Source organism: Micropterus salmoides, unplaced genomic scaffold, assembly GCF_014851395.1.
Source record: "Micropterus salmoides isolate LMB-PRFRI ecotype aquatic unplaced genomic scaffold, ASM1485139v1 Ms_hic_scaffold_15, whole genome shotgun sequence".
In the NCBI taxonomy this organism is placed as follows: domain Eukaryota; kingdom Metazoa; phylum Chordata; class Actinopteri; order Centrarchiformes; family Centrarchidae; genus Micropterus; species Micropterus salmoides.
The window spans coordinates 14353750-14370663 of NW_024040596.1; the positions used below are offsets into that span (position 1 = coordinate 14353750).

The 16914-nt window shown below is 38.6% G+C and overlaps 1 protein-coding gene across 1 annotated transcript; it reads right to left on the minus strand.

Annotated features, from left to right (window-relative positions):
- Positions 1-603: 603 nt before the first annotated feature.
- LOC119903395 (polypeptide N-acetylgalactosaminyltransferase 13-like) lies at positions 604-16454 on the minus strand. The gene is made up of 8 exons (XM_038719526.1): positions 16169-16454; positions 9024-9192; positions 6502-6668; positions 6064-6271; positions 4353-4523; positions 3549-3666; positions 2417-2597; positions 604-764 (listed from the first exon to the last, which is right to left on the minus strand). Exons 1-8 carry the CDS (start codon positions 16308-16310, stop codon positions 619-621), a joined length of 1302 nt encoding a protein of 433 aa, XP_038575454.1. The 5' UTR covers positions 16311-16454; the 3' UTR covers positions 604-618.
- Between the last annotated feature and the right edge of the window lie 460 nt (positions 16455-16914).

The window sequence follows — 16914 nt, forward strand, 5'->3', positions numbered from 1 at the left end:
TTATCTCAAAACAATTAACTATGAATTCTCACGTCTGAGCTGCAAATTATCCCACAGTTTCACAATCCCTTTTTAGTTTCTAAGAGAACTACTTTGCATGTTTCATCTTCGCCTGTTAAAGTAATCATCTGGTGAAAAATGTCGTCAATACTTTAATTTTTAGAAGAGGGAATAAATATGTTCATGACAAAATTCACAACTTGCTGATTAACAATTTATATCCCTGTGTGACAGAGATTCTGAGAAACACTTTTTTGTATTATGAAGTCCATTTTTGCTCACTAAGTACAACACAAAACTGTGTCATGAGTATACACAAGCCTTATCTCACCTACCCAGCCTGCATAGCATAGCTGTATAAACATGTGACTGGGATCAATACTGACTACACGAACAACCCCTTGTTTGTTTATTGTACGCGTTCAATACAAGCGGCTGGGGATGTTGTTTTTATCTCATTTGTTCGGTCTTTGCTGGATCCTGAGATTTTCTGATTTATCTTGCAGCGATGTTGTCTTTCTGAGAACACAACCCAGAAGTTACCAGGACATATCTGACTGAATGCAGAGGGAGGCTGTGTATCTGCTGCATTACGGGAGATCAGAGTTACGAGAAAGCTCATACTTCACCAAGTGAGTAGTATCTCCTCGGGATCTGGGAGTCTGGGTAGACGTTCTCTAGATACCAGGAAAACGGTTTGCACCGCAAGGCCTCACGGAGGGCTTTACGGGATGAAACGTCTCCGTAGTCCACCCGCATCACGCCTGTAGAAAAAAAGGATTCAGCCATATGTATCACTGAACATCATCAAGTCAGTATTTACCTTAGTATTTGCATTTTTTTGTTCTGAAAATAGAAGGAAAGAGCTGTTTTCTTGCACCACAAAGACTAAACACCAGAGGGACCCTTTATAAAAAATATTTTTTAAAAACACCTTACAATCTTCCTGAAAAATGGACTACTGTCTGTGGGTGGTCGTGGAAGGATTTTCTATTTAGTAATGCATAAATGACCTAATTTCTTCAAAGAGGGCATGTGAATCAAATCCCATTTATACACAGTGTATTGCTAAATGCAACGCATCTCCTTCAGAAATGTACAAACGCAACAACTGTGGAATAGCGTGTGCCATGACGTATGTTATTTTAGCCAAACAGAAACCGCATGATCTATCAGCCTGGTTGCAACTTAAGACTGAGGACGGATTAGACAGCGACTGGGCACAGACACTTACACACACATTAGACAGATGGTTTCTTCCCAGAGTGCTTCTTGAGGACTGCATGAGCATGTAGACAGATCCACTGTGGTCATTTATCACGAAAGAGCTGACGATTGCAATAAGCGAAAATAGAATATAATTTTCTATAATACCAACTAACATATAAGACCCGCAGCACTGTATATTTATCCATCAAGCATTAGCCAGACAATGCAATATTTCTGTAATACCATCAACGTCTTATACTTTAATCTGTGAAATAGGCATTTCAGGTTGGCAGATAAAAGCTATGAGCTGAAGGCCACCCTGGCTCTCTTCTCTCTCCCTCTCTCTGTAGTTTCTGAGCATTGCAGAAGTGAGGTCTGGCAACAGTGTGGCCCAGATCATTCCCTCTAATGTCCTGGAGGAACAGACAGTCATTGTGTGGCCAAAATATGCACAAAGACTCATCCATCACAACCCCCCAGCTCTGTCTGAACACCTGCCCATGCTGAATCTTGCCTGACAGAGTAGAAGGTCACAATTTGTGCCATAAGATCAGCAGATTACAGATGATCCCTTATAGGTTGGCTGGCATCTAAAACACTTAACCAGAGATTTCCGGGACCCTGCCGTCTGCTGAAGGGTAATCACATTACTACTTCGACAGATGGAGGGGTACTCATCTCTCAATCTGCACAATCCTGTTCTAGTTTGTCCATGTTTGTTTGAGCTGTGCTGGAGAGAACACCATCTTAGACAAATTTCTGACCTTGAGTTCAGAGGAGCGCTAAAAGAAATGTGTCTGAAAGTAGGAATTAATTAATCCCAGTTTGGAGATGACAAAGGTAGCATTAAATTCCAATATGGGACAGAGTGTAAAGAGAAATATGAACTCCCAAAATGAGCAAGATAAAGTGCCATGCAAGGGAATGAAATAATAAGAGAGCAGACAAGTCTTTCCCTTTCACACCAATTTGCTAAATGTAATATCAGCAAGCACGTAAGTAGCACAGAGGGGTCTGGTCATAGGGATTGTTCATATCTGCTTTTGAATAGCAGTGCACAATGAATAAAGCATGAACTCAAGTATTGACTGCACTACATATTCGCTGAAACATTTAACTTTTAACATGCACAATTCATACCATTTTGTCGTCAACATGTGATTCTACTATTCCGGTGGCAGAAAGATGCAGTCAGACAGCTCTGTACCTGGTGATATGATATAGAAGAAATCTTTGAAATCATCCATCCAGACTTCCGCCAGGCGCCTGTTGTTCTTGTTGATGACTTGGCCCGTTCCTCCAGGGAAGCTGTATGGGGTGGCCTTCCGGAAAACATGGCCCACGTGCGAACATGTTACAATTTCCAATGAGCCACCGCACTGCCAGATCTGCAAACAAATGCAGATTTACACAGTATATAATACAGTCAATACAAATGTATTGAACATTGTCTGAATGCCAGTCCCTATATTTGATCGTTCCTCACTCCTTGATCCTCAGATAACCTAGAAATTGATCAAATCGGTCATCAATTCTGCAAGCAAGGAGGATTAAGCAAGGAAAAAAGAGACCATGGTACGACACACTGTTTTACAGGAAATCTGTTTGTGACTGAATGCTGCAACAGATTGGCCTGCTTTGAAGCAGCATCGCCGCAAGTCATATTATTCCCAATATCTACATTTTGTGTGTTTTCGTATTCTACATCTAGTTATGAAAATAGTTGATATGTGTTAACTGTAGATCTGATTAAGATGGACAGCCTAAAACAGTAAAAATAGGTTGTTAAATATTTAAAAACATTAGGAGATGTCGAATACTAAATAAGGAATTTCTTAATTCATAAATATATGTGAATAAATAAGTGAAAAAATGAGTCATGTGCATGTCTGAGCAGTGAAGTTCACTAACAAATAGTTCTCTCACTAATCTGCACACAGTCTAAACTTTTGAAACAGTTGCAAATACAAAACATGTAGAAACTAGTGTGTCACATTTCTTAATCTGTTTTATCTTGTAGGAAAAAATCTAGAAAAAAAAAACAATTGCGCTTATATTGGTTACTGTGCACTTATTTGGACAAAACATTCTATCATACAATTATGGGTCACCAGAAACTGACGTGGCTTCTAATTTCATTAAACATGTATTTCGAAGACTCCTCTTTCCTTGCATCTTTTCCTGGAATCTCTCTCTGGAATCTTTAGTCGAAGGGATTGAATAAAGAGATGCAAGTCAGGGAAATGTGGATATAATAAATGCAGTTGGCGTGTACCCATTAACCAAGGCTGGTGACGTTATAACATCGTGATAGCATCCCTCCCTGGTCTATCACTCACTCTAAAAGACATTTCCAGGTTTTCTCCGCCCCAGATGTCCATCCCTGGATCGTAGCTTCCTAATTCTTCAAAGTTAGTTTTGTCTATAGAGAATAATCCTCCTGCCATGGTGGGAGTTCTGCAACAGACACACAACAAATTAAGACAAAAAAAATAATCAATTTGCAATATATTACGTCTCTTTGTGCTGCTTATTAGCATCTTAGTGTAACTTTGAGGAACATTTGCAATATAATTAGACCAATTTGTTTGAAAATTTGAAACAAAGCCTTTGAGGAGTAATTACTTTTATCTTTTAATTCATTCCATGTTATAGTCGGCCCCTTCATTAAGGATACTATTTGTTGCTGGGAGTGATTTGCATACAGATGACAAACTGCGCTTAGCTTTTGTGTAGCCAAATACAGGACAAATGTGAGCAGAGCTTCTATTTTTCTATTTTTAAATTAAATGAGCTCCCAACTAGCAGGGTGCTATTTAGGCAGTTGCTTGCATCAGGGAGATACACAGACGAAAAGGATCTATTTCTGTCTGCAGATAAAAATGGCACTTTTCATAAGAGGAGTTCCTGTGAAGAAATCTAACTATCTATGACTTCTCTGTGGCATGCTGCCATCACAGATAAACCCATTCTAATGAGAAACCGAGAACTAACGTCTGACTGAACTTACAAAAACTGTCTCTGTTCATTCTTCTTAATCAAAAAACACAAAACACTACACAAGTTCAAGGTTTGTCACACAATTCCCTGAAAAATTATCTAGATTTATCTTCAGAGGAGAAGGAAACATTGACTTTGTGTACCTGACAGGAAGTGTTCTGTCCCCCTTGCGTCGATCCATCTCCCGCTGGGGAACAGGGTACCAGCGGAAGTTCAGCTTCCAGTTGAAACCGCCATAGGTCATATCTGAGCCTGCCATGTATTCAAACGTCTCGTCGCTGATGACATCAATGATAGGGCACACCACTGCTGTCCTGCAGCACATACAAAACACATTCAATGTCGAGATAAATTACACAGTAAATGTAGGCTTGCTAAAAATTCAAAACATTTAATGCATACAAGCAAGGCGTGGTGATGTAAGTTTTATTCATTTGACCACAAAACCTAAATAAAACAACCTACTCACTCAAAAAGAGAGCAAATCAGGTAATGGTAAGTATTTTAAATGTTTGACCACAGTGCTGACCACACTAATGATTATTTACGTTACTGATTAATCTGATTTATTTTTAAGAATCATAATGAACAGAAACCACTGGAGGGTTTGCAATCAGCTGAATGTTCACTTCTGAGATAAATTTTCTGTTTGACTAATCGGTTAATCATTTAACTAATCAGGTCTCGACAACACCACATTACTTACTATAGTTTATTTGCTCCAGCATCAATAAAAGTAGCAAAATAAACTCTGCATCTGATGGCATTTTCAAGCTGCCATCAGATTATTAGGGAAATATTTTTGAATCTTCGTTTATTGACTTCCAAGTGTATCATAATATAATAACGCCATTCATGCTTCAGTTATAATTAATGAACAACAACATTCTGAACACATCTGCCGGATTCTGATACAGTACATATCAATATTGGACAAAATGTTAATATAACAGATCTAATACTATATACCTTATGTCTGCACCAATACTTAAACATGACATAAAGACGCCAATACATCCGCAGCAGCTTGCAGTAAAGTGTAATGGCTCCATAATATAATATTCTCACTCATATGATACTGATTTCTTCCTGAGGGACAAATGAATGTGTCTGATCTCAGATAAAAGATGGATCGCAATAGAATCATTTAATCCAGCAATCCATCCATCGGCTAATGTCACTCTCTCTCTCCCACACACACACAGCAGATACACACACTGTTTGTTTTTAACAACCAAGAAGTAAAACCTAAAATAATATTTGAATGCTCATAATAAATAACAGAAACCAAATAAACACTGTGTCACTTTAAATGAATACACTTGGCTTAACAACTGTAAAAACACCCTAAGCTGAAGAAAAACATCTCCTGTTCAGCTGGGCCACGTCATATTTGTCCCCAGACATGTATCAGTTGTAGCTAGAATACATGTCCTTGTCCACTTTAATCTCGACTTCATTGACATCTGCTAGCACCAGTCGTAGCAGAGTTAACACAAAAACAGAGCTACAGTAATTGAAGTTAGCTTTCCCTTTGAGGAAGAAGCAGACAATGGAAAATTATTATCTTCTCCTATCAGCAGTGCCAGGCTCAAACAGTGTATTTATAACTGATAGTTTGCTTTCCCATCAATATCAAGAGGGCGCTTTGGCTCAAGCACTCAATGATGCAACTTAAGTGAAATGTGATAATATCAGTATTAATAAAGGCATGTCTCAGGACTGAATAGGCAAATGATTAAAATGATTGACAATGAGAAACTCATTAGTGCCATAACAACTGCTCCTGAAAAGGAGTCAGTAATTCACATCAGCTTCTTAAATTTCATTAAGTGCGGCCTATTTAGCTCCTACCTGTCCTCTTTGATGCGTGCCAGAAGGGGCTCCAGCCAGCCGACAGTACACTCACAGTGAGCGTCCAGGAAGGTAATGACCTGACCTTTTGTGGCGGCCGCACCCCTCAACCTGGCTCTGATTAGACCTGAACGCTGCTCCATCCTCAGGATCCTTACTGGCACCTCCAGAGTCCGCGCATAGTTCTCCAGCTTTGTCTTCAGGAAGTCTGAAACAAACCAGCAGACAGAAAATTAATCGATATGTATTTTTTTAAACAAAAATCTGAGCCTGGTTGAGAGTTTTGTGTCCCATATTGTTAACATTGTTCATCAGCCTACTTGAGTTCAGCATGTCCATCCTGTATCCTTGACTACAGAGTTAAACCTGTGTCTGTTGTATATTACATACTGTACATTTTGTGAAATGCTTATTGGCTAGAGAGTGCAGACCACCAACCTCGCTCGCTGGCATCATCGACTAACACGATCTCCACAAGCAAGTGTCTGGGAGAGCGGTTGATCACGCTGTGAACTGTCCGCAGCAGGGTGCTCCATGCCTCGTTGTGAAACACAATCACAATGCTGGTGTTTGGCAGGTCGTCTGGGTACACCTTGGTTTTACAGCTGATAAAGGAAAAGCAAAAAATTTAATTTAAACTAAATCAGTAAAGTAGAAATGTTCAAAAGGAAAGTCAGGCAAAAAAGATTATTTCATGGTCTATTAGAAAAAGCTTTTAATTATTTCCCTAAAAAATTTAGAAAGATTCAAAAATAAACAGAATTTTGTGAAGGTAACTTTTTATTATTTACTCATCTGTTTTAGACTACACCAATAACAGACTAGAATAACAATTAACTCTAACTCATATTGAAACAATAAATTTATTTGTTGTTGATTAAAAGAGCAACATTTTTGTCTTTTATATTAATCCTTTAATCCAGTAAAATCCCAAAAATTTGCTGCTTAGAGCTTCTCAGATGCTAAATATTTTAACTGAAAATGGATGTTCCAAGTACACACCATTTGATGGTCATTTGTAAGAATTATAAATTTTCTGTAGACTAAATAAGTAATTAATTCTATAAAATGTAAGTCACCAAAAAATAACATCATTAGCAGCAGCTAAACTAAACTTAATTGAGACTAATGTGAAACCTGAACATAATCACTTATAATCATATAATCCTTCTACCTACCAAAAACAAAAACATTGGTGATGTCATGATACACTGGTCTAAAGCTACAGTGTTTTTCCAAGCTCATAGTGCTTCTCTACGCCTGCGGCTCATTATATCATATGAATATTGTCTGAGAAGAGAATTTCAGTGTGTCCTGCTGCTATCCAAAGCTGCCATCAGGGCAAAAACATTGTCATTTGAGATTTACTGACAAATATGTCCAAAGAAAGTAGAAACAGTAAAACCAGTGCTGACAGCTATGTCAGCATGTCCTTGGCTTGATGGGATGTCTGTCAAATCCAAAGAGTGAGAATGTGGCAAACGTGGGACAGCGCTGTAGTGGATGATGTTGAATAAAGAATGAGCTGCGTTACAGGAGCGGAGGAGGTTGACGGCCAGGGCGGGAGGAGGGGAAGTGGGAGGTGACAGAGGGTGAACCAAGCGGAGCAGACAGCATTGCTAGTTCAGTGCAGTCTATTCAAAGTGACAGCACTGTCTGACACAACTAGGCCAGGAGGTTGCCTTAAAGACAAAATGTTAGTGGTCCACGCAGAGGCAACAACTGGCAATTCTGCATTGCTCTGGATAATTTTCACCACATAGCTGGTGACATTTTGCAAGGCTAAGCTGTGCTCTGTAATACAGCTGCTGTAATATTTATATTGAGAAAAGGATGGAGCCATAATGAACAGAAAAACTAGAGTAGTTGCAACCAGCTGAATGTACAATTTATCTCAGTAATGTAGGTCTTCTTTTTCACTACGCAGGCAAAAAGATCCTTATATTTGCATCTCCACGTTGCAAAAAAGTCTTGAGTTGGCATTTTCATGGTATAGGTAAAACTGGGGAACGTAGGTGTGGCCTATTTCTCATGGTGTATCTGACTGGCAGAGCCTTTGGTATCCACTTAATGAAAGTGCTGCTTAGAAGTCGTGTTCAGTTGGAATATTTAAACACGAATGGCTCAGATAATGTCTCCACAAGAGGCAAATGCCGGTGCGTATCAGCAGCCAGAGACAAATGTGCTCATGTTTCACACAAATTGCTCCTTGGATTTTCATTAAGTGCTCAAGTGGATCTTGAGTGACAGTAAACAAAACCTTGCTCCCATTCAAATGTCAAGCCTAATGTACACACTTGAGGGATCTGATGGATTCTGCTTTGAAACAGCGCCCATAATTAGAGATGTCTTTTCACATTACATACAAAGTTATTAAAAACAATTAAAATTTAATGGACTTAACAAACCATTTAAAAATGACTGTAATAATCAGAACAACATTGCCTTGATAGTTGGAGCATTTCGTCTCAGCATTTCACCGTCTGAATCACTGTTGAGACTTTTTGACAAGAGGAAGAATCCCTTCTGCCTGGAGCCACTGAACACATTTGTCTGAATACTGGAACAGTTTCTAGCGAACCCAACATTAAAAGTCTACACACATTAAGGAGTGAAAAACCCAAAGAAATAAAGAAGCAAAAAGCAGAAAGGACCAGCCAAAAGGTCAGCTGTTTGATAAAGAAACCGCGGTGCCTTGCAATGTGCGATAGGTATCAAAGGTACCAAGGTTTGCAGGCAGCGGAGGAGTAGAGTGAAGACTGTGCTATGCTGGTCTGTTGGTGTGTGTGGGGGTGTGTGTGTGTGTGTGTGTGTGTGTGTGTGTGTGTGTGTGTGTGTGTGTGTGTGTGTGTGTGTGTGTGTGTGTGTGTGTGTGTGTGTGTGTGTGTGTGTGTGTAGGTGTTAAAGGGTCAGTTGTGTGATTCACAGCATGCATCTGGAACACATCAAAGCTTACGCACCCATCCAACCTCACATCCGGCAGACTCCTGTTGAGTGCAATCATGTCGCTGGCCATCAGATTGAACTGGTTAATCTTAAAGAGCTCCTTCATCTTCTCCTGGTCATCCTTGGGGATGTTCACCGCCTTGCCCATCTCCCCCGGACCCTCGTGGCTCCGAGATATCACAGCTGTAATATGGCAGAGGCAAAACAAAAAGGAGATCTAATGAGAAATCAAACCTATTATTGTGCATTTCCCTCACTAAGGAGGCGGGAAAAAATAAATGACTTGGTATATACCGTCTAGTCTTGATTAGGAAACAATATGTGAAGGACTACTATGATATAAAAGCCCACTAAATAACAAATGCTTCAGATCTCCTCTCTAAATGGGACTGAGAGTAATGAGTACTGACTGACCTCCCTAACCCCAGTCTGTTGGCTGTGCGCCCTGTTCTAACCAGTGAAAAAAAGACTTGTGGTGGTTTTTCAAGAACTCAAAGAAGTAAGAGGGCACAAGTTCAATACATACAAAAAAATACAGCCGTAGTGAGATGTACCAATTCTGTAGTGGACATCACAAATGGAAAGGTTTATTATCTGTTCCTTAAGGCTGAGAAGACAAGAGTGCAGCAAAGCATGCTAGTTCTATTTCTGTACAATATGAAAAGTGTAATCTTCTATACTAGTAAAAAGCCAGAGCATAAATGTAATTTTCCAGATCAGTGTGCTGGTGTTATTCACTTTAAAAGCAATATATACTGGCAGCGTGTATAATGGAAAACACATTATATTGCTCTTATTAATATTATTATATTAACGCTTAATAATATTGCTCATCCAGAAAATGTGATGGCATTCCCACTTGCACTGTTTAAAAAAATAAAATAAAATGTGAAAAACCGTGAAGGCATTCAATACAGACAGTGCATGCGTCCTGCTTAAGCTCTCTCTCCTGGTTGCTGTGGAGTGGGTATTAAACACTGTGCAGTCTGGCAGCTATATTTAATTTTAATTTAATCTATTAGGAGGTTTTGAATTCAGAGATTTGGGAGAAACGTATTAATAGATGAAAAAGTAGCATGAAAGCAAAACCGTTTCTAGAATTACCACAGTCTTCTTTGCCATTCGCCCTGCAGTCAAATGCCTGCAAAACATCAGCATTGCTGTTGCTGGACAGAGTGAGCCCCCTTCACCAAAGGTAAATAACCTCCCATAGATTTATGACTGCGCTCTCTCTCTCTCTCTCTCTCTCTCTCTCTCTCTCTCTCTCTCACTAGCTCTCTCTCTCTCTCTAATAATCTCTTAGAGCAGAGGCAGTGATTTCCATGAAAAGGGACACACAGTTAATATTAGCCACAAGTTCCCACCAAGGTTAAGAGGATTCCCTACGACCCCTCATGGAGACGAGCTGGTGTCTGCTGGATTGTTGTACCTCAATGGATCCTGCTCTTTTCTTCTTTATGGTGCTGCTGACGCTCTTCATTTGGACAGTGGCTTAAATCTGATGGACACAGCTCCAGTGCTGAGCTGGATTATTGAGCAAAGTGTTCTTCAAACACATGCTCAGCCTCCCCAACCCATCAACCTATACTACACAGGATAGGAATGTTGCGGGAATATCGTACGCAGCCAGAATATCCGGCAAACCATTGACACCAGACAAAATGTAAAATTATATAGTATTTTAATCTGACTTTGAAAATGGGTTACTAAATAATGTGTGGACCAGTACTGTTGGATGTAGAACAGTACTGTTGGATGCACTGTTGGCAGAGAGCCGACTGCTTTGTGAATTTTGTAGTAGATAGTCCTCAGGCCTTGTAATAACAAGGCAAACTGTCATTCCCAATTTACCACTACATTTCGGGCCTCTTTGTTATAACTTGAAAGTTACAAATTAATATTTTTCAAGCATGGATAAAGCCATATGTGATACATGCAACAGTCAAATGTATCTGTGACTTGGTCAAAATATGGTTCACATTTAAGATGAAGCATGAATTTTACAAAAGTGTAAAAGATGTTTTCCATTTGTGCCAAGATACATCTCAGTCAAAACTGCAGAGGCTGCTGGAGCTTTTTTCAAAAAGTCATCTTTCCTTCTTTACCTTGATTAAATCAAACTCTTTTTTTTTTATATGGTGCCTGTGTGCCTCTATGGATTATAATGTTGGTCCTTCACCACAGCTACCCATTTGGTCTACACTGAAACATCTCCCATCATGAGGTTGTCATTTATTGTTTTTAGTTAAATGTCTCAACAACTATTCAGAGATTCATGTTTCTCTGAGGATGAATTCTAATAACTTCGGTGATCTCTTTTTCATTTATTGCCACCATCAGGTCAAAATTTTTATCTGTCCAAAACTATGATGAAATACTCACATCAGCCTTAGCTGTATTTGCTGTTTAAAGGTAATTAGCAAATAGTAGCATGCCAACATACTAAAACTATACTAAGATGATGAACATGGTGAAAATTTCTACCTGATAGAAATCATAATGTAATCAAAGCATATACATATAACATATCTGTTGACTCTTAATGTAAGTTTAATTAAAGCATGTATTGTTTGGGAGTATCAGAGTGTATTTTAGGTGCAAAGATGGATTTGATTTCAAGCCTTTAACTTTATTATTAATATTTATTTCACATTATTTGTGGAGCAAATGTCAGTATATTTATGCTGAATCATGCAGCCAGTTATTTTTCTTATGAAAGCTGTAAATTATAATCTTTCACCCCAGCACTTTCAAAATTAGTCATCTATGAAATAATACAGTCAGATTTAATATATAGACTAGAAACACTCAAATGAACCTGGTTTTACTTTGCAACACACAAATCAGAGGAGCCTTCGAAAACAAACTCTGTCAAAGCCAACACAATCTGTTCCTGACACAGAGCATTCATTATAAAAGATGACCACGTTCATTTGGGAAGAAAACACTGGCTCTGTCTGCCCTCGGGTCAATCAATCTGATTCAATGTCCCTGCCTGCAGCTTTATCCCAAGCAATTACAGTGAAAAGGTTCCACTCACACTCACAGGTAATTAGTCTTTTGAGACACAATCACTCATATTTCAGCGCTGAACAAAAATAAAATGCCACGCGTCTACCTGTCGGTATGTGATATATAAACTCATAATTCTGATTTACAATACAAGTGCAACTCTAGATTCTCTCAACATTTGCCACATGTAATATATGTTATAGCCTTCTCTATATGTTATATACTTCATTACTGAAATGTCTTGTGGGAGCTCAAATGAACTCTTTGATCATTGTTTGCGAGATTCCAGATTCCTCTTATCAAGGTGGACTCTGACACTAGTCTGAATGCAGATTGTCCTCCAGCTCTATAGGGCTCTATAATAAGCTTGATCCACTCTCTTTCCTTTATACTTTACCTCCACCTCTTCCCTCTACTGCTTCGTGCCTGCAAGTCGGACCCAGCTGGCATTACATTATATATCAGAGAAGCTCCCGTTGAACACAAAGTCAATGTAGACCAGAAACAAACATTCAGAACACTACTATGCTGCTCTTATGTGCACCTTCACCCTAACTGCAACATATTTATATTACTACCAAGTGATAGACTAAATATAAGGAGTCTGTCATCTTTAAGTGTAATATCTACAAAGGTATGAGTTCCCGGAAAATGTTAAGCTTCCTCTGTGAGGGGAGGAAAATCCATAAACAATAATTCACAGTGAGAATTATATTTTTGTATTCTGAACAGCTAAAAGTAGCACTGTGCAACACACCCTGTGGTGTCACAACTGAGATCTTCTCACGTCAAAGCAAACCCTTAAATGACAGCCATCTATTCTACAAACAGATATCTGAATGACAGAATGATTATTTTATCGGCATGTGAAATAAGTGAAATTACTGCTATAAAATATGTACTTGATAAAATGTTCTTTTTTTCCCCTCATTCTTTTCTCCTGATTATCAATGATTTTTAATATATATGGTTCAATACCGCTTGAGGAGGAATACTGCAGCTAAAGTCAAACTAAAATCCTGAACTTTAACAAGTTCCGGATTAAACATACTGTATGTATAATATATGTACTGCAATCCTAATCAAGTCAGTTGTATTTATATAGCCCAATATAATAAATCATACATTTGCATTTCAGGAGGTTTACCATCTATATATCACACGACACCCTCTGTCCTTAGACCCTCGTTTTGGATGAGGAAAAACTCCCAAACACAGATGCAGTCATTCCAATCCACAAATGAATGTGCCAACCATCACATTTCATTTTCAAAAAGATCATGTGTGGCACACAGCTTCGCCTTGTGATGCTTAGCCTCTTCGAGTGGTTGATTGTGATTCCATTGTTTTCTTCTGTGTGTGTTGTAGTGATGCAAAGGCCAGGCTTTCAACACACTCTTTCTAATGTTGAACGTGCATCTCCATTAAACCAATCAACTCATCAGCTAATAATCTTGCAACAATTATTTTCAAAAATAGAGAAGCTGATTCTTCAAAAAAATCTAAACCTTAACCTTAGCTGTGAATGCATAGCTTTCAAGAAGTGAGTTTCATAATCAACACTTATCCAATTGCTCTTTTCACTTCATAAATAGCAAAACTATTTGTATGTCTCATTAATGCTCACAGGGGCTGTAGCTGTCTCAGGGAAGCTCTCCGACAAATGCATGTCTGAATTCAGAAAAAATAGACAACTCCAAAAAGGACCGACCAGCAAGATTCATGGGTGAATTTATCTAAAGCTCTATATTAAAAGGGGCACTGATTTTACACGAGGCCCAGTTTACTGATGAGGAGTACCACTCAGCCTGTGGCAACTTTTGTTGCTCTTTAGAGAGCTTTCTAAAATCTGAGACATCAATCATGTCAAGGGTTATTTCAGATTGGGATTGAGAAACGAAACCGAAAGACTTTAAAGCAAACCGTTTAAAGATGTTTGAAACCGATGAAATCGCATTATCAGAGCTAGGGTAGGTAATATCTTTCAACTTGTTTTAACCTGTGGTAACCTCGTAACCTGTGGTTACGTGCGTCAATGCAACATCCTTTCCTTTACATATTAACAGACAGCCCTCTGTACGTCAAGCAAATGTAAAATCTTACACAAATAACAGACAGGAGCGACTGGCCATTTAGTTCATTATAGTCAAACTGAGAAACACTGATGTGAGCTACATGGTGCCTGCTCTGTTTGAGGAATTTAAAACAGACATTCTTAAGTTGGTCATTATCAAAGTAGAGATTTTAAAAGCATTAATCAATTTTTTTTATATTAATAGTATTCAATTAAATTGCTCTGTGTTATGCGAAGTGTTCCTCATAGTGCTGATGCTCACTTTCAGTTTAACTGAGCTCTGTAGCCTATTTTGGCTCATTCTTTTGATTTTGAATGTTTGATGGGGGGGAGGGAAATCGATTCTTAGATGCATCGCGATCCTGAAAGATTATGTCTCCATTGCAGAAAAGTCAATGCAGTAATCTCCAATCAAATCTGCTGCCAACATGGCCACTATTGAGCTCCCATCACATTATGGGCGATACGCTATGGAGTGTATACTGTAGATCGTAGAGTATACCAAATTAAAACAATGTCAAACATTATACAGCTACAGAATCGATATTTTTGTTAAAGGTTGGTGGAGACCAAAACAGAACTAAAAAAAAGAATAAATGATGCACGTACATTCGTTAGCTGGCCAGAGTCAAAATGAATGTTAATATTACATATTCCACTGTACATCAGCTACATGTGTAAATAGGAAACTGTTTGCAAGCCATTACAATTTCATAAGGTGTAGTGTCTGCACATCTGTCACATTGTTTTAAAAAAAACTGAATAATGTAGTTTTAAGAATCCCGCTCACTTTGGGTCTCCAACAGACTGAAATTGTTCATATCTATTAACTACACATCTAACTACAATATCATGGCTACACACGCATTAACTGAATGGTAATTAGTAATTAGTGTGAACTCACAGAAAGGCTTAAGTAATAATCAAATTGGAGTAAATTCTAATCAGTAAAGTGAACATGAGCCAGAGTAAGAGGGGGCTATTCTGTTTTGAAAGTTTAAAGCTTGACAAGATAAACCTGAAAACACCTACAGTCTCAAGATAAACCAGTATCTCATCAGTCAGTTCAAATATTTTGCAAGTCATCACATTTAAGCTATTTTGTACGCAAAGTAACTCAAATGTAACAGTGGACTTCTATGTGATAATCAGACCCAATAGCTGGCAGCTCTGCCTCATTCTAACATTAAAAGTAGCTCAGCAAGCCTCTTAGAAACCTGCTTACTGCAGGCCGTGTGGGGAAATAAACTCTGCCAAAAAGGTACTGTACGTGTTTTTCCCCCTCAGTGAACTTCATAGGATTTGTGACAGATGATGAAGATAATTGTTCTGATGCCAAACAAAAGGTAGACTGGAGAATATCAAAAATGCAAAAAAAAGTCATCAGTGTGTTGTGTGAGATCATTGTGTTGTAACCTATTCTGTTCTACATCCAAGCATCTGAAAGAAAAACTAAATCAAAGCTCCATTTCATATAATTCTAAATTAACATTAGCATAGTTTAAAAGTTGGATAAGAAGCGAGAACTCACTTCCTACTGCAAAACACACTCCACACTGATTGCTTGGCATTTAACAATTATTGATATATGTTAATTAGGTTGTAATGATTTTATGAAACAAATTATTATTGCTAAAAGCTAAAAACAAATATCTGCAGCACTTTTTTTTTCCAGAGCCTCTGTGTGCTCTTGGGTTCAGTGCATTTCAGTGCAATATTCAAATCTATTTGTAGAAACTACAAACTTATTTTAGATCACATGAGATGGGTTATACATCACAGTGAAAATTGTGTCTGTATTTATATTTGTCAAAATAATGTTTTTAGTGTGGAAATGCAGAAAAATCTTTTCAACTCAATCTGTACTTACAGCTCACCACACAATGCTTTTGTTACCTTGGTGAACATAAACAGACAGGTTATTCACTGTTATGAATACAGACAAACAGTATCAGAGCATAGTAAAAGGAGATGGAATAGAGAGTTCTTTGCTTAATGGACCCCTGAAAACGTCAAGCCCCATCCTGTCTATTCTGTGAATGAAAGGTGAAACAGCAGTGGGGAGGAACTCACCTCGGAGGGCAGGGAGCAGCGAGCGGTCCTTCCTGTCGTCGCATTTGTTACACTCGCTGAAGTAGAGCAGCAAGAACACGTCCACCAGCACCCACACTAAAGAGGTGGTCAGCACCACCTTACAGTAGACAAACCGTCGCATCACCTCCCGGGATGCAGGCAGCTGAACAGGCAGGGTCACAGCGAGAGTGCTCAGGAGCGCTCGGTCTGCTGAAGGGGTGTTTGGACTCTGGAGACGGGGCGAGGAAACAGGAAGGAAACGCAGCAGGTTTGACCAAGAGGCATCATACTAGAGAGGAAAAAAAAAACAAAGTGAGAAGATGGAATTCTAAATCTAATCGCAATCATGAAAACGATTTTTGTCTTCCTGCTGTGACTGCAGATGAACATTAACTTAACGATGATCTAAAACAATTAACTTGTGAAAAAACATGATGTCAGCAAAATCTGTGAAGGAAAAGTATTTAAACCAGATCAATATTTGTCTATTGTAAAAGTGATTAGTAATCACCTTCTCCAGACTTCATTTTATGCATTTCATAGCTCTACACAACCAGAGATTACAGAGCAGTTTTCCAATTATGTATTTTCCTTTTTTATATTGGTAGAATGTCACATAACATAAAAGGTGGAATAAATTAGACAGACAGAGGTGCAACAAAATGAACAGACAACACAACTGTGATAGTTTGTTAAACAGAACAAAAGAGCAGTTATGATGAGTGTGCTAATGGGAAAACTACATA